General features: G+C 41.0%; 2 protein-coding genes across 4 annotated transcripts; one reads left to right on the top strand and one right to left on the bottom strand.

The window, feature by feature from the left end:
- The first annotated feature begins 2526 nt into the window (after positions 1-2526).
- On the top strand, positions 2527-5452 carry LOC103723348 (uncharacterized). 3 transcript variants are annotated; one of them, XR_016398720.1, is made up of 3 exons: positions 2527-2881; positions 3426-3864; positions 4877-5452. XR_016398720.1 is itself a non-coding variant. In XM_088712515.2 (3 exons), the coding sequence occupies exons 1-3, from the start codon at positions 2701-2703 to the stop codon at positions 4925-4927; spliced, it is 444 nt and encodes a 147-aa protein (XP_088568641.1). In that variant the 5' UTR covers positions 2537-2700; the 3' UTR covers positions 4928-5452. The 3 variants fall into 3 exon arrangements, 2 of the variants coding, with proteins under 2 accessions (XP_088568641.1, XP_008812462.2); XM_088712515.2 differs by having other exon boundaries at positions 2537-2881; positions 3653-3864; XM_008814240.4 differs by having other exon boundaries at positions 2566-2881; positions 3653-3864; positions 4921-5452.
- A 1348-nt stretch (positions 5453-6800) lies between these two features.
- On the bottom strand, positions 6801-10608 carry LOC103723343 (calcium-dependent protein kinase 26-like). The gene is made up of 5 exons (XM_008814233.6): positions 10339-10608; positions 9202-9927; positions 8816-9112; positions 7443-7856; positions 6801-7359 (listed from the first exon to the last, which is right to left on the bottom strand). The coding sequence occupies exons 2-5, from the start codon at positions 9776-9778 to the stop codon at positions 7088-7090; spliced, it is 1560 nt and encodes a 519-aa protein (XP_008812455.1). The 5' UTR covers positions 9779-9927; positions 10339-10608; the 3' UTR covers positions 6801-7087.
- Between the last annotated feature and the right edge of the window lie 11015 nt (positions 10609-21623).

Here is a 21623-nt window from a genome sequence, read left to right as displayed (position 1 = left end):
TAGTTAATGCCACCTTTTGTATTGAAGAGGCTAGTGATCCTTGTTGCCCACGGATATGATTGACAAAAGGTTGTCTACACCAGCATTGCCTGACTACATGCAAATGCTGAGGCTTGTGATTCTCAGACTCGGGCATTTGCAGCTAGTACAAAAGTTGGTGAGTAAAAAACTGGTGGATTAGAGTAGTTGCTTAGCTCCTAGTTGCAAGGGGGCTTTACTTTATGGTAGCTAGCTTTGTGGCCTTGATCAATATCTAAACAAAATTATGAATAGTTTCTTATCTGGATCTTGAATTATTTTTTCGGTCCACAACAGGCTTGTTTTTAATCCCCTAGTATTTATTTGATAAAGATGAATATTATCCATGTCTTGTAGATACTGCTGCAAGCAACGAATTTACATTTTTTTTTGGATTTTATACATCTAACGATATAAGTGATGTTTGCATCTAGACAAACACATTGTGTATAGTCATCAATTGTGTATATACGAAATAATGTTTATATTATATTACATGTCTAAATATTGACGCAAGGAAAATATAGCATTAAAAAAGAAACACATATGTGCTAGTTATCATGTTGAAGATAGAAAAAAATATTTACTTGATCATTAAAAACAATTCTCTAGTTAAATACTATCCGGGACATGCAATACGTGTTCATTGTTCATTGTTCATGAGAAAAAGAGCATTATAGGGGGATGTTATGATATTAAAATGAAATGAACAAGAAAGATTTGTTACCTAAAGTGAAATACTAAGACCCTAAAGTCATTTCAATAGTAGTAAAATAATAAATAATCCTAAAGGTTTTCGAGCCTCGTGCATATTGAAATCTAAGCCCTTTGCATATTATGCCTAAAGATGCATATAAACCTTATCCTAATCTATACTGAGAACATCATGATGTACACATATTATTAAGATAAAAACACAATGATACCTATCTACATATATATATATAGATATATAAGCCCTTTGCATATTATGCCTAAAGATGCATATAAACCTTATCCTAATCTATACTGAGAACATCATGATGTACACATATTATTAAGATAAAAACACAATGATACCTATCTATATATATATATATATATATAGATATATAACATTTCTCTACTATTATAATGGTAGAAGGTTTGTTGCTGAATTTAGAGTCGGTAATTAGATTTTTTATGGGCTCTAGATAAAAGAATTTATGAGAACGCATCGAGTGGGCTAAACCTTGAGAACCACATACGAAAAACTGTAGGCCTGTGCCTTAAATAAACAGAATTCAAACTTCCGCGGGTGTCACACCCTGAACCTAATGCATAATAGATGCTGCATATTTATAGGATAAACCATACAAGCATACAAGGCTATAGATCAAATCATAATAATTTCAAAGTAATCATAATAATTCTTCGATCCTCGAGATTAATTTCATCAAAATCCAATCAAATTATTCTCATAAACAAATATCTCAAAATATGATGAGTCAAATTCTTATCATTTAATCCAAATAAACTATCCAAAATTAAATTAAATCAATCTAAACTAAACTAAGCTAAAAATTCAAATAATCACGAATATCTTTAGAAGTTCTAGTGCATTTCTTCAAATTCCAAGTAATTATAATTCAAGATTTAAAAATAGAAAAGAAAGAATAATGAGCTACTCTAGCCTACTAAGTAACATAACATACCAAACCGCGGTCTAAAAATACCAAACAAATAAATAATCAAGTAGCATTATATTGATTGGAAATAAACTAAATCTCGAGTAATACACATATTTTTTTTATAAAATATTACTAAACGCAATATCAAGCTATGACCACGTAACCCGGTGGCATAAAATCAAATAGCAGATACAAAGGGCACAAAATGCCAGATAACAGATAACACTATTTTAATCATGAATGGTAGAGTATCAAAACTAGTTTCATAGATTATAAGTCGACAGGGCCAACGAATAATCTCCATTGATAGGACCAAATTATAGCCGTGCTGAGAATATAGATAAGAATATATATATATATATATATATAATTTATCCAACTATATTTTCAAAATTCATTTTACAAGAGTATTAAGATACATATCATATTTATAATTATGACCGTAATAATAATATGCTTTGACCTATTTAATTAAATTTAAAATAGAGATCATAACCAAATTTAATAAATTAATTATATTTTTCTAAATGTCAGAAAATATATATACTTGGAAGCTTAGGTTACTTACCTCTTTCCTGCTTTAGTTAGGCAGATTTCACATATTCAAATCTATTAAAATCCGATATCAACAACCTCACAAAGTAAGAGAATTCAAAACGAGTTAAGTTCGAAAGGTACGAAAGATCAAAACGATTTTCTGATTATAATAAAAATTATTCAGGCCCGGGTCCGGTACTTACTCGGACTTCGGGCTTTGAGTTCTACCAGCCAATATATATTCCATGGACTTCGTTTCGTGGACGCGTTGTTTTAGTCTTCCAGGAGCAACAGACATATGAAACGTGTCGAAGGGACTCCCATGCATGCTGACACCGAAGCCCCTTCCCTCCTGCAGCCATTTTCCCTTAAACTGGTGTAAAAAATTTATATACTCTCACAGTCTCACCGCACCGCCAGCTCTTCTCCATAATCCTATCAGCTCTTCCTTCCCTTGTGCACGTTCTGAACTTCTGATAATCATCAACTCGTTCTCATGGCTTTGGAGGCATCTCCCCCTTTGCTCCGCCCACAGCATGAAGAGAACGGTGGTGGTGTTGGGAGAGAAGGCTTTTGGAGTGAGGATAGCGTCAAGAGTGCAATCGATGCGGGTCTTGACGCCATTGTTACCTCCTTCTCCCTCATCTCTTCCATCTCAGCTACTCGCCTCGCCTCTGGTACGTACTTTTAAGTCTGCATTTAATTAGCTGCTGCTTCGGTTGTTCTCGTCCGGTACTTGAAGTCCCAACTTAATTAGCTTCTGCTTTTGTTATTCTTCTATGATAAATTTGAATTCCTGATGCCCAGTTATTTGATTCATTATTGTATTGCCTTGGGATCTTCGGTTGTTAATTAGTTAATAGCATGGTGAAGACCCCCCAACTTATAAAGTAGGACTTGTTGAGCAGTTGGGGTTCCCCACCTTTTTCTTTTTTCTTATGTTCTTCCTGTTCGTACATATTCTAATGAAACCTGTGGTGGTATTTTTCACCGTTTTGCTAAAAAAAAAAAAAGAAGTTTTAAGTTGGTAAAATTTCTAGCTAGTTGTACTAGAGATCTAGGCTTGATTCCAACTTAAAGAATCCAACTTAAGGGATCGGTAGAGTTTTTTCAGTAGTTGTACTGGAGATCTAGATTGGTATAAGTTTTTTAGTAGTTGTACAGAGAACTAAAGTTCAACTTTCATTTCTAAATGGGTACGAAACCAAGTTTCCTATGCAGGACACTGCACAGAACAGTTCAACCGAGATTTGGAGGTGCCATCTTGTGTTGAGTGGTTCACCAAAAACTTATTTCATAATGGTGTCTGAGTCTCAAAGTTGCTGGTGTTTTCAGCAGCGGCGCACAAAGGAAAGAAATATTTTGCTCTGCAATGTACCGGAATGTTTTTTTTTCTTTTCTTTTCTTTCATTTGCGTTTATTTTGTGTTCCTGCATGAGTTGGTGCAGTTGATGTCTTGGTGCTGGGATTTGCAAATTTGGTGGCTCGTGGCATATCAATGGGTTTTGGAGATTTTGTATCAACCAGCACTGAGAATGAGATGGCCAAGAAGGAGAGGGCGACGACCGAGCAGGACGTGAGCAAGTCCATCAGCTCCCAGCAGGCTGGGTTGCTCTCCACATACCAAGCATTAGGGTTGGATTTGGAGGACGCCACAACAGTATGTCATCTTTGCATTGGTCATTTCCTCTTTGCTAGAAGCCAAGAACATAGTCTGATATAACTTCTACCTTTGGGGTTATTGTCATCACACCAAAGCAAATCTAGATCTTTTGTCACATCGATGCAAACTTATGAACCGTCTCGAACTGCCCGGTTCGGAGCGTACCAAGCCGTACCGGCAGCGGACCGGAATAGTTCCGGCCTTTATAATGTGAAACCAGCAGGGGGAGGAGAGAGAGAAGGAAATAGGGGAATAGAGAGAGAGAGAGAGGAAGGCCTCCAAAGGGTCGGAGCAAGGGCTACCTTTGTGGCTCTCTAGCGCCCTTCGATGCCTCTTTGGCACCCTCCAGAGATCTCCGACGACCCTCCCTCTCTCTCTCCCTTCTCTCCCCACTCATTTTTTCTCTCTCGTTCTCCATCTTTTGTGTTGGTACGGGCCCGTCACGAAATGACACGAAGGCATGTCAAACCATACCGCCAACCGATTGGTACAACCTTCAGTACTAACACGACGAATCTTGCATATTGGAATCATTTAATGCATGTTTGATAGAAAGATTATATTAGCATATTAAGTATCATTACCATATCCATGAACGGCAAGTCCTGTTCTAATTCACTGTAGTTGATGATGAATCCTTTGAAACTTCATTAGTTTGCATCTTTTGCTCCAAAACATCCACCCTTTATTAATTATCAAGTCTGCCATCTATATGTCCTCGAAGAATAGTAAACACAATTCTTCTTATTTTCAGGCAATATTCTATTTTTCTCTATTAAAATTGCATGGATGAAGAGATATGTGTACTTACATATATTATTCCCTATAATTTAAACCCAACAAAATTTTTCTTAACATCTTAATCTTTATCATATTTGTACTATCAGCTTCTTTTTCTCTTCTAGATATTAGTAACTCTTCCACGTAGCATTTTAAGCATTACAACTATCCTTAAAAAATCCAAAAAGTTTTATCATCATTTATCAAGCTTCATTAATTTGTATCTCAGGTTCTCCGATTTGTTGCCATGGAAATTTTGGTTGATGAGTGCAGGTTGTGAATGTGTTCTCAAAATACCAAGACATATTGGTGGATGAGAAGATGACTGCCCAGAAAGGGGTGCTGCCACCTCGCCAGACCGAGAAGCCATGGAAGAGTGGGCTCATCAGCTTTGCAGCCTTCATCTTGTTTGGCAATGTTCCCCTCCTCTCTTTCGTCGTCCTCATTCCATTCACAGGGGATGATTCCACCAAGTTCTTTGGGGCATGCCTTCTCTCGGCCCTTGCTCTTGCGCTCCTCGGGCTGGCCAGGGCCAAAATCTCAGGGCAGTACCTGCACTCTGTAGCAGCTACTCTATTCAATGGTGGCATTGCAGCAACCTGTGCATACTTGATAGGGTGGATGCTTCGAAATGCGGCCGGTTTGCATGACCAAACAAAAGGACATTAAACTGCATCCACTCTCATCCTGGAGGCTATCTGTAGATATTAACAAATTAATGTCAAAGAAAATCCTTGACCTGATATGTTTGCTCTTAACTTTGATGCGTAGCTGTATTCATGAATCTAGAACAGTTTGTTGTTTCTCTTGTTTTTTCTAGTATAGTATTATCAATAGATTTTTTTTGGCATGTAACTTTGCAAACAGGATTTATTGCCAGATAAAATGGTTCGAGCTAAAATAATATCTAACATGTCCATGTTAAAAGAAGATCACTTAGCCAGCTTGTAAGGAATTAAGATTTTAGTTATTACTGCCAATTATTATATTTTTTTTTCCTTTCACTAATCGTAGTCTATTATTATGACACTCTAGAGTTCATTTATTCTGGCTGTTATTTCAAGTCACACAACCTGCAAGTGAGAGTGCACCCTAAAGTCCAGAGCATGGGGAGGACAGTGAGTCAATCAAAGATCCTAGAAGATCCCTCTCAGCAAATCCCGGAAGACCAAATGTGCAAGACAATTAATTTGGAGAGTTCAGACTGCTAGCCCATTTTGACACATTGTTTATAACAACTGACAAATTGGTGGCATAGACTTTGTGTTTGGGAATGGTACAGGTTTCTGTTTTGAAATGGTATACACTTGGTCTTTGGACATGGTATAGGTCTTAGTGTTCCCTGCTGAATTGGAGAAAATTAATACAATTTAATCATCGACAATTTATGTAATGTGGAACAACTGGTGATCGAGCAGCTCTGCATTACACAAGTGACCGGTGAGGTGGGAGCGAACCTCTCCAGCTCCATCACAGAGTCAGCCTCTTCTCTTAAGATCCCATCCTTGCATCTTCTGGTCTTAGGCACCTAAATTCATCATATCTCTTGTTTTCCAGAAGTTGATGGTGTTGAATTGGCTCAGATTTTTTGAACTGCGTTCCCAACATATCAGGATCATGGCAGCTACCTTTATTTATCTTTTCCACACCATGGGGAGACATCAGCAGACAAGGCAAGCCTCAGTATTCACCAAATTTTGAATAGATTCCCATGCGGCATGCTTCTATATTCCTGCTTGCAAGACTCTGATCATACCGGACTCCAAACTTTCCACATGGAAGGACTTTTTCAGATGAAAAGTATGAGGGCAAAAGTCTTACCAACCCTTACCAGCATAAGTAATCAATACCTTAATCCTTTTGTCAACTACCTGGTAGAATCTATCAGACAAATTTGCCTTTTAAAGCCTGATCAACAGTTTCCAACATCTCTCAATGATGTGGACATGTCTGCAGATAATTATAACAATGGGAATTTAAAATATCCACAGAATCATTCTTTCCTAGAGTGCACAAAAGAACTGAAGCAAGCTGCTATTTGGTGGCACAATTAGAAACAAACCTCCCTTTGTAACTTAAGAACTTGAAGCCACCTAAAACTTGTTTAGCAAACTTCAAGGATCAAAAAGACTTTGGCTCAGCGCTCCATATAATTGAGTAAACAATTGATCAAAGTAAACCCACCAGTTTCATCACCAAATTATCAAGATTTACAACGCACGATCTCATTCTCACAGAAAAACACCCGTATGGTGCTTCTACTGACACACAAGCATATATTATATGTCATTACATTTTGGAGCTGCCCTCCCGCAATACATCGAATTAACATAATCAAAAATTAGCCAAAAAGGGTACAAGAGTTCACTCGCATGTTCAGGTAACACACTCCGATCAGTGAAATCTCTAAGTCATACATCAGCAGAATGTCCACAGGATCTTAACAAACGAGTGAAGACCTGAGAGATGGTGTGCTTGAGAGGTGCGTGCATGACGCCCAGCGTATGACTGACTCCGAAACCATGAGATCAAGCTGCTGCTCGTGCTCCCCAAGTCCAATTGTGTGGTTGCGCCTCTTGTGGATACCGGCAGTTCTGGATAAAGCTGTCGTGCCCTTTCTAACCTCAGCCCCCTTGTGTTCTGATTTTCTAACATCATGTCTCAAGAAAGCTGTAAGATCGGGAGGCATGAAGAGCTTCCCAAAGCTGGAGTCTGCGGTACACAACAAACAGAGAGACTTTAGTTAACAAGAACACAACACATGAATTCAGAAGCAGAAGTGGGACAGCTTTTACCTCTCTGAATTGTGTTGGCCTTTGATCTGTCACTTGTGAAACCCAAAAGGTTTTCTTGGTCATTCCGAGGACTGAAGAAAGCAAAACTAGGCATCAATGGAATCGGGGACGAGAATTCGAGACTGTTTGACTCAAAGCTGCTGTGGAAAGATAAACCAACAGTATGGGAGAGAGCAGAGGCATCAACAACGAAAGTAGAGAATGATGATCTGCAAGAGAATGCAGGGGAAGAATGATCTGCCTGAGTTTGGCAGGGAGTAGGGGAAAGGGTACTAAAGCTGACATCACGACTTGCATTGACAAGTGGGGTAGAGAAAGAACAACTTCCCAAGTCTCCACGTCCCAAATTTATATCATTGCAGTGACCACAAGGAACATTTGGTTGCTCTACATGTTCTTTAATCCAGGAATGATCTGCAGAAGGGAAGAAAACAGCTCAAAGGCTAGGACATGCCATCAGCTGAACCAAATGATTACAATACAAAGGAATGATCTGTATGATGGTACAAGCAATCCCAAACCTCAGGTCTGAGATGGCCATGCAATATGGCCCGGGAAGCTCCAAAATTGGAAAAAGCCACCACGAATCAGAGAAAAAGTGAAAAACAGAAAATGACTTGCATATGGTTGACACTATAACTCCCTTCTTTGGATACTGTTGTCGGCATGGAAATAAGAGAAACGTTATCATGTAAAGATGGGCAGTTTTTAACTTTCCATATATTAAAATAGTAGACATCTAAAGCTTAATACTAATTAAGCAGCATATGTAAATAAATAAATAAATACATCTATGCATAGACAGACACATTATGCAGAAATTAAATAGACAGACTATTTTGATCATATGAGAACTTATAGTTAGTGCATTTGAAATTTTTAGATCACAAAGAACTATCAGCCCTTCATGATAACCTTGTGTGTTTTTTTTATGGTGCAATGAGAACCTTGTGTTACATTAGGAATTTGGATCAAATTCAGCTTGCTTGTTTACCAAACAAGCCAGAGCTATGGTTGGTTTCCTTGAACTCAGCTCAAATAAGCTCGGAACACACATATAGTATCCTGCTGTCATACAATAATAAAGAAAGCATTTTTTACATTAGAATTGTTAAAATATTTATAATTTACATGCAAACGAATATAACTCAACTATAATATTGAAATATAAAGATAGAAATTAACTCAAAGTACATATATGAAAGTCTTAGGCTCCTCAGGCTCTCACTAGTGTTCTTAAATGAACTGTTAATTAGCAGCTTGTGTTCAGCTGAGAGAGAGATAAGCCTGGCTTGCCCAAGCTCGGTTCATTTACACCTCTAAGCGCACACTTAGTTTCAGTTAAAACACTGAAATAAACAGCCACAGCTTACCTAGAACCTCTTTGGCTGTAAGCCTTTGAGCAGGATCCCTACATAGCATTCCAGCTATCAAATCCTTCGCAGATTGGGATACACCACCCCATGGCTCAGATGGGAACTGTAGCTCAGCAGATCTAACCAACTCAAAAATTCTCGACTTGGTCTTTCCCCCAAAGGGTGGCATTCCACTGAGAAGAATGTAAAGAATAACCCCTGCACTCCATACATCAGCGGCTTCATTGTATCCCCCTGCAAGTACTTCCGGAGCTATGTAAAAGGGACTTCCAACAGTCCCATATAAGCTCTGCCCTGTTCAGTTTATTAACACAAATTCAAAACAAACAACAAGAGAATATAGTGAATTGAATTAGAAGTAACTCTGACAATTCAAAGAATACCAGGTTTGATATAGGTGGCAAGCCCAAAATCTGCCAGCTTGATGGGTGAAGACGATGACTTCGTGGCCAGCAGAATGTTCTCTGGCTTGAGGTCCCTGTGGACAATGCCTTTGTCATGGCAATACATCACCACCTCCATGAGATGCCGGAACAGGATGGCTGCCTCATGCTCCGAGAAGCGGCCGTGTTTCTCGAGGCGGTGGAAGAGCTCCCCACCAGCACACAGCTCCATGACAAGGTGAACGTAGTCTTCCTCCTCATAGACAGCCTTGAGGGCGACGACATTAGGGTGGCCAGAGAGCCGGGCCATGACCTCGATCTCGAGCTTGACGCTGCGGAGGTCATCTGAGGAGACAAGTCGGTCTTTGGCTATGGACTTGCAGGCAAGGGTCTGCCCCGTGAGCATGTCAGAGCATGCCCGGATTACCCCAAACTGGCCCCAGCCCAATTGTTCCCCTAAAACGTATCTATCTCCGAGGTTGGAAATATGCGGGGTTTCAAGGATTGGATCGACGAGGCCAGGGACCTTGTAAGAGTTGTAGAGTGGGCCAATGCTGTTGCCTTGGGCAACAGCCATGACAAAGAGCTCAGAGCTCTCTGCAATCAGATATCCTCTTCTCACCAAATCCAATTGACTTCTTCTCGTCAAAAAGGATATAAAGGTTGCATCTTTAATGGAAACCCTCGATCCGGGATCAAAACCCTAATGCGCCCATCGCCCAGAAGCTGAAGATCCGAGCGGGAAAGCAAGAAAAATACAAACTTTAGTAAAGTAAAAAGGAAAAAAAAAATCAAACTTTATCACAAAGTTTAACATAATGATTCAAATCGAAGAGCTCCACCAAACACCCAACAAGAGATCACATCAATTTCAAAACCCTAACTGCTCAAAATCATCGAACAACTCCAGATTACCACATAAAAAAGCCAAAGAAAACCCTAATCACCCCCAGTAAAATGCACCAAACAAAATTCCCACCGATCGAATCAAGATAAAACTAAGAAAAAAGCGGAAGCATGGTGACCGCGTCAGATCCGACAAATCATCTCAGGGAAATGCGACAAAAAATCAAAAATTTGAAAAAAAAAGGAAAAAAAGAGGGGACAAAAAGGCATAAGAGGAAAGAGGGAGCTCACCTGGGGTGGAGAAAAAGGAGTAGAAGCTGAGACGATCGGAGAGGAGCGCTCGGCACCGCCGCTTCGCCGCTGGCTCCAGCAAGAGCCGAATGGATGCGTTGGCGTCGCCCCGGTTTTCCGGTGGTGGAAGGCTGGAAGCCCGCTTTTTAGCATAATAATAATAATAATAATAAAAGAATTGTGGAGATCCGCTGTATCTATTACCCTTTTGTTCCTCGAACTGTGCTATGTTTGTTTTCTAATTGGAAAGGGCAAAGTCTCTATGCCCTCAACGCAAGAAACCACCGTATGAGCCAGCCATTAGGACCGTGGGCCCAACGTGAAGTGCCACCACACCAAGCAAAGCTGTGCTCCTATGATCTCTATGGTACCTTGAATTGCCTGCTTTAAGTCAATTTGTTATAATCTATAAAAATATAATAATTACTTCATACTAATAGAACCTTGGGATTATATGGATGATTGTGATTGTTTGTTGGTTTGCCATTTGCCACTGATTTTGTTAGTATTGCATGTTTCTGCAAAATGATAATTTTTAGGTGAGAGGGACAAGAAGTGAGTTTTTGGATAGTACAATGTTGTGTTGCTGGACACAATGATTTATATTAATTCACTAGCTTTTTTTTTCCGATTTAGCACCAAATTTTTATTTTTAATGGAGCAACCATTGAAAACAAGTTAACACTGCATAACCTAGATCATGGCACTGATAAATCTTAAATTATCCTACTCAGAAGCAGCTCAATGAATTTGAGGGCCTAAGGTGACCTTACTAATAAGGGGTCTTGCAGGTCAAGTACGTATTCCATGAAGCTAATGGGGCTGCAGACTGGGTGGCTGCTTATGTAGCCAGTCACTCCAGTAGTACCCTGTGGGCTGGAGATGGAGAGTTGCCCCTGACACTCCGAGGTATTTTATTTTTCGATTTTATTGGGTGTATCCATATACGTCAGGTATGATCCACCCGCCCTAGCACAAAATAATAATCATAATAATAAATGCATTTGGAAATTATTTGGAAGTCTCAATACACTTATAGCAGAAAGTCTTTTGGAGGCCTCAATGTATTTATAGCTAAAAGTCTTTAGGCTTGGGGGCCTCAATGCTGTATTTATAGTTAAGAGTCTGACCTCAATGCATTTATAGCTAAGAATCTTTTGAGAGCCTTGATGCATTTATAGCCAAGAGTCTTTAGGCTGGAGCCTTAGATGACCATCTCAGTCGCCTAAAGATTGAATTGGCCCTGATCCTACTAAAGTTGAAGTCAAAAAGAGTACACCAAGAACTTTTTTATTCTTTTCATAATGCAAAATAACACAAATCTAAAGCTATCGAAGATCATGCTCCCAAATTGCTAATTATGCTACATCTTAATGATTATAGTATGAAAAATTATGAGACCCTAGTTAAGTCGCATGCATAAATTTATAAATGATCTCCAAATTTGCCGACCACCTTCTAAAACTAGCCACCTAGCCTATTAAAAAAAAAATCTAGTTCATCAACTTCCTAGCCGACACATAGAGATGGGCACTGGGCCGGGCCGCCCACGGCCCGGCACGGCACGGCACGAAGCGGGCCGTGCCTGGCACGGCCCGCAAGCTACAGTGCCGGGCCGTGCCATTAGCCACCTAGCCTATTAAAAAAAAAATCTAGTTCATCAACTTCCTAGCCGACACATAGAGATGGGCACTGGGCCGGGCCGCCCACGGCCCGGCACGGCACGGCACGAAGCGGGCCGTGCCTGGCACGGCCCGCAAGCTACAGTGCCGGGCCGTGCCTGGCACGGCCCCTTTGATAGGGCCGTGCTGGGCTAGAGGGTCCTGGCCAGCGGGCCGTGCCAGGCACGGCCCGCTTCGGGCCTGGGCCGGCACGGCCCGGTCTAGGCCCGCGGGCCAAGCACGGCACGGCCCGCGGGCCAGCACGGCACGGCCCATAAGGGCCTGGGCCGGGCTGGCACGCGAGCCTGGCACGGTCCGGGCCTGGGCCCGGCTCGGCCCGATAAAAATTAATGCTTCATAAATTTTTTTAATAAATTAATAAATATTGAACACTAAGAAATCTTGATTTATGAATATAAAGCCACCTTAATGGTGGGGGGTTTGGCATAGACCCCTACCAGTTTATTAATTTAAATCAAAATGGTACATGAAGGGAGGTTTGGACCTTGGTCTGACCTCTAGAATACAATAAGAAACTAAGAAAGGGCCGAGGTTTGGACCTTGGTCTGACCTCCAGAATACAATAAAAATGTACAATTATAAAAAATTAAGAAATCTTACTAATCATCAGTGATTCAGTGAATCAGTATTCACTCTTCAGTCTTCAGTCTTCAGTCTTCAGTCTTCAGTAGTGTTTGTATCATCATCATCAGAGGATGTTGTATTATGTCCACCTTTATCTTGAAGTCTTGCCTCAGCATCCAGCCAATCCTTGAAGCAGAGAAGCATCTCCACCGTTTCGCCCGTCATCCTACTTCTCTTTTCGTCAAGAACACGCCGACCTGCACTAAAAGCGGATTCCGATGCTACCGTGGACATCGGCACAGCTAAAATATCGCGTGCAATTGCAGACATAACAGGATATTGATTTCTAACACTCTTCCACCAAGATAATACATCTAGATTCTCTATTTGATTTTCATCATATGCAGAATGAAGATCATTTCGTAAATAAAATTCTAGTCTTGATCTAGAAGCATGAACAAAAGAAACTGCATTTCTAATTTTTGAAATCACATCTTGAATCATGCCCATGCCAGCTTGAACAGAAAGATTTAAGATATGACATGCACATCTAATATGCAGTAAATTTCCATCTAATATGGGATGCAATGAGTCTTTTAATAATACAACAGCAGATTTATTATTAGATGCATTATCAAAAGTAATAGACATAATTTTTTCATTAATATTATATGAACATGCAGTTTGATAAATTATATTTGAAATTTGTTGCCCAGAATGTGGAAAATCAAAAGCACGAAAAGCAAGAATACGTTTATTTAATTGCCAATCATTATCAATATAATGAGCAGTAATGGCAATAAAACAATTACTACCTACAGATGCTGACCAAATATCAGAAGTTAATGAAATTTTTACATTTAAAGTAGAAAGTGTTTCAATTAAATTTTGTTTCATTGCTAAAAAATTGGTCATAGCTACTCTTCTAAATGTACGCCTACTAGTTCTTTTGTAAGCAGGTTGTAGGTTTAATTGAACATATTTTTCAAAATTAAAAGATTCACATAAACTAAAAGGTAATTCATCCTTAACTATCCATTTTACAAGTGCTTTTCTTTGATTTTCATGATTATATGCAAAATTACCTACAAGTAATCCCCCTTATATATTAAGGCTACTTTGAGTTTGAGCATGAGAATCATGCATCCTATGACTCTCTTGATGTCTTTTTAAATGCCCTGTTCCCCCACTACTACTACAACTATAAAGTTTGGCACATTTTTTACATCTAGCTTTCCAGACTCCCTCAACCATAACTCTATCAAATTCATTCCATACAGTACTAGTCCTCTTACGAGAAGAGGTTTGACCTTCACTCGGTTCACCAGTTCTAGAGGAACTAGGAACAGGGGGTTGGGGATTAGTTTCTTCTCCCTCAGAAACAGGAATGCCAAACTGACTTTCCTCAAAAGATGACATATCTATGATTAATTCAAAAAATAAAAACTAACCGCAAGGAGGAATTGAGTAGAGGGTCGGAGGGCAGAGGCAGAGCCGAGATTCCGAGCTTCCTCTTGTGCTCTCAACAGAAGCGACCTTCTCTTCTCAACAGGAACCTCCTCTTGTGTAGCACTTGAACAAACTAAAAATTAAATTGCTAGAAGAGCACTTTAGAAGAGAGAAATAATAGCAGTAGAGAAGGAGAGAATGAGAGGTTTGGTGTGGTGAGAATGAGGGAGGAATGGGCTATTTATAGAAGCCCAAAAATTTTTTTTCCCAAAATACCCCTCAATTCAGCCGTTATTGGACTGTTGGGAGGGGTAAAAGCGTCTTTTTTCCGAAAATAGCCGTTGGAAACGGCTATTTTCCTCTCCCTCTCCAGACGGGCCGTGCCAGGCACGGCCCGTCTGGAGCCGTTACGGGCCGTGCCGGCACGGCCCGTTCGGAGCCGTTGCGGGCCGCCCGTTTGCGCCCGTGTCGTGCCGTGCCCGGCCCGGCCCACCAATAGAGGGGCCTGGGGCCGGGCCGGGCTGCAGTTCCGTGCTGGACGGGCCGTGCTAGGCACGGCCCGCTTCGTAAGCGGGCCGTGCCAGGCACGGCCTGTTTAGTCTTTGGGCCCGGGGGGCCTGGGCCGGGCCGGCCCGGCACGGCCCGTTGCCCAACTCTACCGACACATCGAGATCGATCCTGGTGCATTGTATTATAGCTGCATCCTTATGCAACGACTTAAACTATTAAAATATTTTTTTAAAAAAAGTGGACTTGGGTACGGTTGATCGGGTACGTTCTAGGTGCCGTTAGCATGGAGGTCTGGTGTATTTGAAATGGGGGGCGGACGTGAAGCACCGGATTAACTGGAATAAATAAATACGGAAGCTTGCTTTCAGAAGTCCGGGGAGAAGTTCCGGCTATTTGCTGTCCAGCAAGCCATCTGCCACGTGTCGAGGAACCTTTGTTCCCTCTTCCGTTACCCGCAAAAAAAAAAAAAAAAAAAAAAAATCTCCACCCGGATCCGGTGTTCCGTCATTCATACCAGGAATTTGCGTCATGGTCTCCACTGACAGAAACGTATCGCTTTGACATGAGAAATACACGTGTCGACGAATGGATGGATTTTGATGGCGTTGGTGTTTGCGCGCGAAAAGGAACCGCCGTTCATTAGGATGGATTGGCGGCGTGCTTCTTGTTATCGAAACGACGCGGAGGTCAACGCCGGTGGGTTCTAGGAGCGGAGGGAACGTGTCCAGAGGTCATGTGGGTTGACTTTTACGTTAAGGGTTGACTGTAGATGATTCCCCGCCCCAACATGCGTTAGGTTTTTCTTCTGGCCACCAGAATTCTTGCACTAAATTTTAAACGCCACCAATGGACTGATTCCAATTATACTTTGGGGTCCGTAATTTGAAGCAATTCTATAACTGTTGAAATTTCTAGTTTTTCGGTCAAGAGATGCGTGACGTGCGGGGATTAAGAAGGAAAAGGTTAGGACATGCTTGCAAGTAGTTCAATTTTTTTTTACAGAAAAAAATAATAAATATTGTAAACCATGATTTATTTTTGAGTTTCAGCTACTTCAAAGGAATTAAGAATGGATAAGATGCCCACAAATGTGCAGCCAAAAGTATAAAACATGATGGCATAGCTCCATAAACAATAGAAATCAGAAAAAAAATTGAATAAATTCATCAAAATCTCAAAAACTAGAAATAAGTGAAAAATGAGAATAAAATAATAACAAAACTAAAAAGTGAGCATAGTTTTTTTAATTATTATCTGGAAAAGTTTCTGGGGAGACACGAATGGTATGGGCTTCCTCTAGCAAGTTTCTGCTAGAGCTGATCACATGACGAATTTCGGTATAAAAATATCAAATTTTAAATAGGCCCAATCCGAAGACTAACTAAAAATGAATATAATTTAGGCACAAGGCCTGGCTCATAATAGTAGCATGAATTCTGGTACCTTGATATTCAAAAACTTTTACCACATGTTGGCATCTTTTTGTCCTATTTGGATGAGCACCAAGGAACTCAGGTCCTAGAGAACTTGTTTGGTTGGTCGAGAAAAATGTCAGATCTTCAACGACAACAAGATTGGTTGGCACAAGCATGCCACTGACGTTTGATCAGTCAGAAAGATGATGATAGGGATCAAAGGGAGGATAGAATGTGGCATGGTTCAAGTGAATTGACCTTCAATTATTTTCACCACCGTTATATTGTCGTTGGAAGGTGGATAAGGGATGTAGCGTTATGCTATGATAAGGGTGCAGTGCTAAGCCGAAAGGGCTATGGTAAGGGTATAGCGCTAGGTTATGATAGATAACTAAGATGTTGACTATTTTGGACTTTGCTCCAAATATTGGCTTTGAGAGGGACCTATTTGCAAAATGACATTTCATTATATAAAAGGTACATGTTACCTGTTTCCCGTGGGATGAAGGGTTTTGTTTTGGTTTTAGGTTGAAAGGGTTTTTTCAGCCGCCGCCGCTCCCATCTTCTTCCTCCCGTGCGCTCTCGGTCTCCTGGCAACATCTGACTTGGTTTCCCTTCTGTCTTCACTCGCTGGAGGCTTTCTTCCTTCTTCCTTCTTCAACCGTGGCTTCTTCCTTTGACTTCCCTGTTTCTGTGAGCCTCTTTCTTCTTTGCTGTTCACAGTAAATGCAACAAGGGAAGGTATGGTTTTGATACTCATTTGATCTACCATTGGAGCCGTAGAAAGGTTGATTTGCATACTACACTTTTGATCTATCATTGTGGCTGCAGAAGGGTGATCCGATCAGGTTGTTTCTTGCTTTATATTTGGTTTTATATTGCCTCCTATTGTGATCATTTGGCAGTCCATATTTTGGGCTCTTATGTATCTATGCTTGTACCCTATTGGGAAGATTGATATAGTGGATTGTTCCTCCTCCCCGTGGATGTAGGCACTTGCTGCCGAACCACGTAAATTTGGTGTCTTTGTGCTTATCTGTTCATGCCTGTGATGTGTTTGATGGAATGCCTGAATGAGACCAATTGTTAATTGGTAAGCCGGATACAGTGAGTTTTGTGCCCATTAATCCCAACAATTGGTATCAGAGCTATGGCTACTATTGGGCAACAAAATTCATCTAGGGCTAACGATTCGGCTTCTGTTTCACATTCCACTACCATAAGGCATGAAGTGGCTGTATTTGATGGCACAGGGGACTTCTCACTATGGAAGGTAAGAATGAAATACCTGTTGGTTAAGGAGGGTGTAGCAAAAGCTCTCAAGGGTATGGATGCAATCCCAGGAGATAATGAGGCTGTCAAAGAAGAGATTAATGAGAGAGCACTAGGAACTTTGTTTTCGGGTTTGAGTGATAAAGTCCTGCGAAATGTTGTGGATCTTGATACAGCTAAGGGAGTATGGGAAAAATTGGAGAGTCTATATATGGCAAAATCCCTTACTAATAGATTGTACTTGAGGGGAAAATTGCACACATTTCGTATGGCAGAAGGGACTTCACTCAAAGATCACTTGGATGAGTATAATAAGCTCCTACTTGATTTATCAAATATTGGTGTTGAAGTAGATGAAGAAGACAAGGCTTTGATCCTTATCTACTCATTGCCTAAGTCCTTTGAGCATATTACTACTACTATGCTCTATGGAAAAGAGACAATAAGTCTTGAAGAGGTAGAAGCTACTTTGTTATCCAATGAGCTTAGATTGAAAGTACAGCTACAACATCAAGTTCAGACTCCAGCTCAAGGACTTATAGTTAGAGGTAGAGATGAGCAGAAGAAAGGTGGACAAGGTAGAAGCAAATCCAAAATCAGATCAAAGTCTAGGTTTAGAAGACCAGGTGTTTGTCACTATTGTAAGAAACCAGGCCACTGGAAATCAGAATGTAGACTACTACAGTCTAAGAAAGAGAGGGAACAAAAGGATAAAGGAACCGTCTCAGACTCGGCAACGGTTGCAGTTTCATCAGCAGGTCACAACAGTAATGATAATGATGCAGTATTTACAGCTGCTTGCAGTGTCAGTCATCCTGATACTTGGATTGTGGACTCTGGAGCATCTTTCCACATGACACCCCATAAGGAATGGTTCTCTTCTTTTAGATCATGTGAGGGGGGCACCGTTCTTCTTGGAGATGATGGTATTTGCAAAGTGGAAGGTGTTGGTATAGTTCAAATTAAATCTAATGCAAACACTGTAGTGACTTTGGATGATGTCAGATATGTTCCTCAACTAAAGAGAAACCTTCTCTCAGTACATGCTTTCGATAGTGCAGGTTTCGAGGGCAGATGGGGTAGAGGATCAATAACTATCAATAAAGGAGTATTGACTTTATTGAAAGGAAAATTGTGTGGGACCCTTTACTATTTGGATGGTAGTACAATAGTTGGACAGGCTTCAGCAGTACAGTCTTCTACTGAGCAGTTGACACACCTGTGGCATCAGAGATTGGGCCACATCTCAGACAAGGGTTTACAGGAGCTGAGCAGACGTGGTTTGCTAAGTGGTCAGAAGGTTGGTGCACTTGGATTCTGTGAGCATTGTGTGTTCGGAAAACAACACAGGGTCAGCTTTTCTACAGGCGTGCACAGGACAGCTGGTATATTAGATTATATTCATTCTGACCTATGGGGACCAGCCCCAATTACATCTAAGGGTGGATCTAGGTATTTACTCACTTTTATTGATGACTACTCCCGCAAAGTTTGGATATACACTATCAGAAATAAGAGTGATGTGTTTGACACATTTAAGAAGTGGAAGGCTATGGTCGAGAGGCATACTGATAGGAAGTTGAAAACCTTCCGAACTGACAATAGATTAGAATTTTGTTCTATTGAGTTTAATGACTTTTGCAAATTAGAGGGCATTGTCAGACATAGAACCACAGTGGGTACACCTCAACAGAATGGTGTGGCAGAACGCATGAATCGCACACTAATTGAGAGAGTCAGATCTATGCTATCTAGTTCTGGATTAACTAGAGATTTTTGGGCAGAGGCCGCTCACACAGCCTGCTACATTATAAACCGATCTCCAGCATCAGCATTGGGCATGAAAACTCCGGAAGAAATGTGGACAGGAAGACCTGCAGACTATTCAGTACTCAGAGTCTTTGGGTGTCCAGCTTATGCACATGTAAGAGATGGAAAGTTGGACCCTAGGGCTAAGAAGTGCGTATTTCTTGGATACGCATCTGGGGTAAAAGGCTACAGATTATGGTGCACAGAGCCTGGATCCCAAGGTTTTTTAGTCAGTAGGGATGTGACATTTCATGAGATAGCTACTCCTTTAAGGCAGCTACAGCCAAGTTCTTCTGAGAGAGATCAGGGTCAGGATCAGATAGATAGGACTGTTATGAATATTGATCAGACTATCAGATCTCAGAAGCAGCAGGCAAATGAAGATACTTTTATTCCAAATGAGCAGCAACAGCTGACAGATGCAGAGATACAGACTCAGGAGGAGGTTACCATGGAAGGTCAGGATCAGATTGATAGCATTGCCACTCGTAGACCCAAGCGTCAGATCAGAACACCACAAAGGTATGGTTTTGAGGATTCAGCTTGTGCTGGGTTAGTTTATTATGCTCTGAGCATTGCAGACACTATTGGTGATGAGCCGACCACATATCAGGAGGCTATTAGTTGTCCGCAGGCTGAACAATGGACCATGGCTATGGTTGAAGAATTACAATCATTAGAGAAGAATCAGACTTGGAAATTAGTCAGATTACCAGAGGGCAAGAAGGCAATAGGCTGCAAATGGATCTTCAAGAATAAAGAGGGAGCCAGTCATCAGGATTTTAGATGTAAGGCCAGGTTAGTAGCGAAGGGCTATTGTCAACGAGAGGGAATTGACTATAAGGAAATATTTTCTCCTGTAGTTAAACACTCTTCTATTCGTGTGTTGCTTGCCTTAGTTGTTTCTCAGAATTTAGAGCTGGAACAGCTAGATGTTAAAACAGCTTTTCTTCACGGTGACTTAGAGGAACAGATTTATATGCAACAACCACCTGGTTTTGAGGTTCCAGACAAGGAAGATCATGTATGTTTGCTCAAGAGATCATTATATGGTCTCAAGCAGTCTCCAAGACAGTGGTATCGCAAATTTGATAAGTTTATGGTCGACCATGGATACAACAGATCTCCATATGACAGTTGCGTATATCACCAGCAGTTTTCAGATGGATCCTTTTGTTACTTATTACTGTATGTGGATGATATGATGATAGCAGCCAAGGATATATCAATCATCCGAAATCTGAAAGCTGAGCTCAGTACTGCATTTGAGATGAAGGATCTTGGACCGGCAAAGAAAATACTTGGGATGGAGATCAGTCGTGACAGGCAGTTGGGTAGACTTTTTCTTACTCAGCATGGATATATTAAGAAAGTCTTGGATAGATTTGGTATGTCCACAGTCAAGCCAGTCACTACTCCTTTTGCCAGTCATTTCAAATTATCTGCCACACTCTGTCCCCAGACTGAGGATGAGGAGAGATATATGTCCAGAGTGCCATATGCAAGTGCAGTAGGTAGCATCATGTATGCAATGGTCTGCACTCGACCTGATATTTCACAGGCAGTAAGCGTAGTAAGCAGATACATGGATAAGCCTGGAAAGGCTCACTGGTCAGCTGTGAAATGGATACTTAGATATCTAAAAGACACTTCCATTTGGGATTGGTATTCTCCGCACAGAGTAATTGCACTGTTACAGGATTTTCTGATTCAGATTATGCTAGTGACTTGGACAGGAGGAGGTCATTAACCGGATATGTATTTACTCTCTCTGGTTGTGCAGTCAGTTGGAAGGCTACTTTGCAGCCTACAGTTGCTTTGTCTACTACAGAAGCAGAGTATATGGCGTTGACAGAGGCAGCAAAGGAAGCTATTTGGTTAAGAGGACTAGTACAGGATTTGGGTCTCGAGCAGGACCGTTTGGATATTAATTGTGACAGTCAAAGTGCTTTGCATCTTGCCAGAGATCAGATGTATCACGAACGCACTAAGCATATAGATGTCAGGTATCACTTCATCAGAGATTTGGTGGAGAATGGTGATGTCCGGATTCAGAAAATCTACACTGCTCATAATCCGGCTGATATGTTCACTAAACCAATCACAGCAGTTAAGTTCAGGACTTTTCCGAACTTGATTGGTGTGAGCACTTGTTAATGCCCTTCCGGGCTTGTGGTGAGGAGGAGGTTATTTTATCAATCCATATTTGATGATAGGTACATAATTTGTCGCAAGGAGGAGGATTGTTGACTATTTTGGACTTTGCTCCAAATATTGGCTTTGAGAGGGACCTATTTGCAAAATGACATTTCATTATATAAAAGGTACATGTTACCTGTTTCCCGTGGGATGAAGGGTTTTGTTTTGGTTTTAGGTTGAAAGGGTTTTTTCAGCCGCCGCCGCTCCCATCTTCTTCCTCCCGTGCGCTCTCGGTCTCCTGGCAACATCTGACTTGGTTTCCCTTCTGTCTTCACTCGCTGGAGGCTTTCTTCCTTCTTCCTTCTTCAACCGTGGCTTCTTCCTTTGACTTCCCTGTTTCTGTAAGCCTCTTTCTTCTTTGCTGTTCACAGTAAATGCAACAAGG

The sequence above is a fragment of the Phoenix dactylifera genome, chromosome 16 (genome assembly GCF_051530095.1).
Source record: "Phoenix dactylifera cultivar Ajwa chromosome 16, Ajwa_hap1_PhDact_Kaust_v1.1, whole genome shotgun sequence".
In the NCBI taxonomy this organism is placed as follows: Eukaryota; Viridiplantae; Streptophyta; class Magnoliopsida; order Arecales; family Arecaceae; genus Phoenix; species Phoenix dactylifera.
Note: the sequence above shows the minus strand (reverse complement) of the source record. Positions and strands in the feature narration are given on the sequence as shown.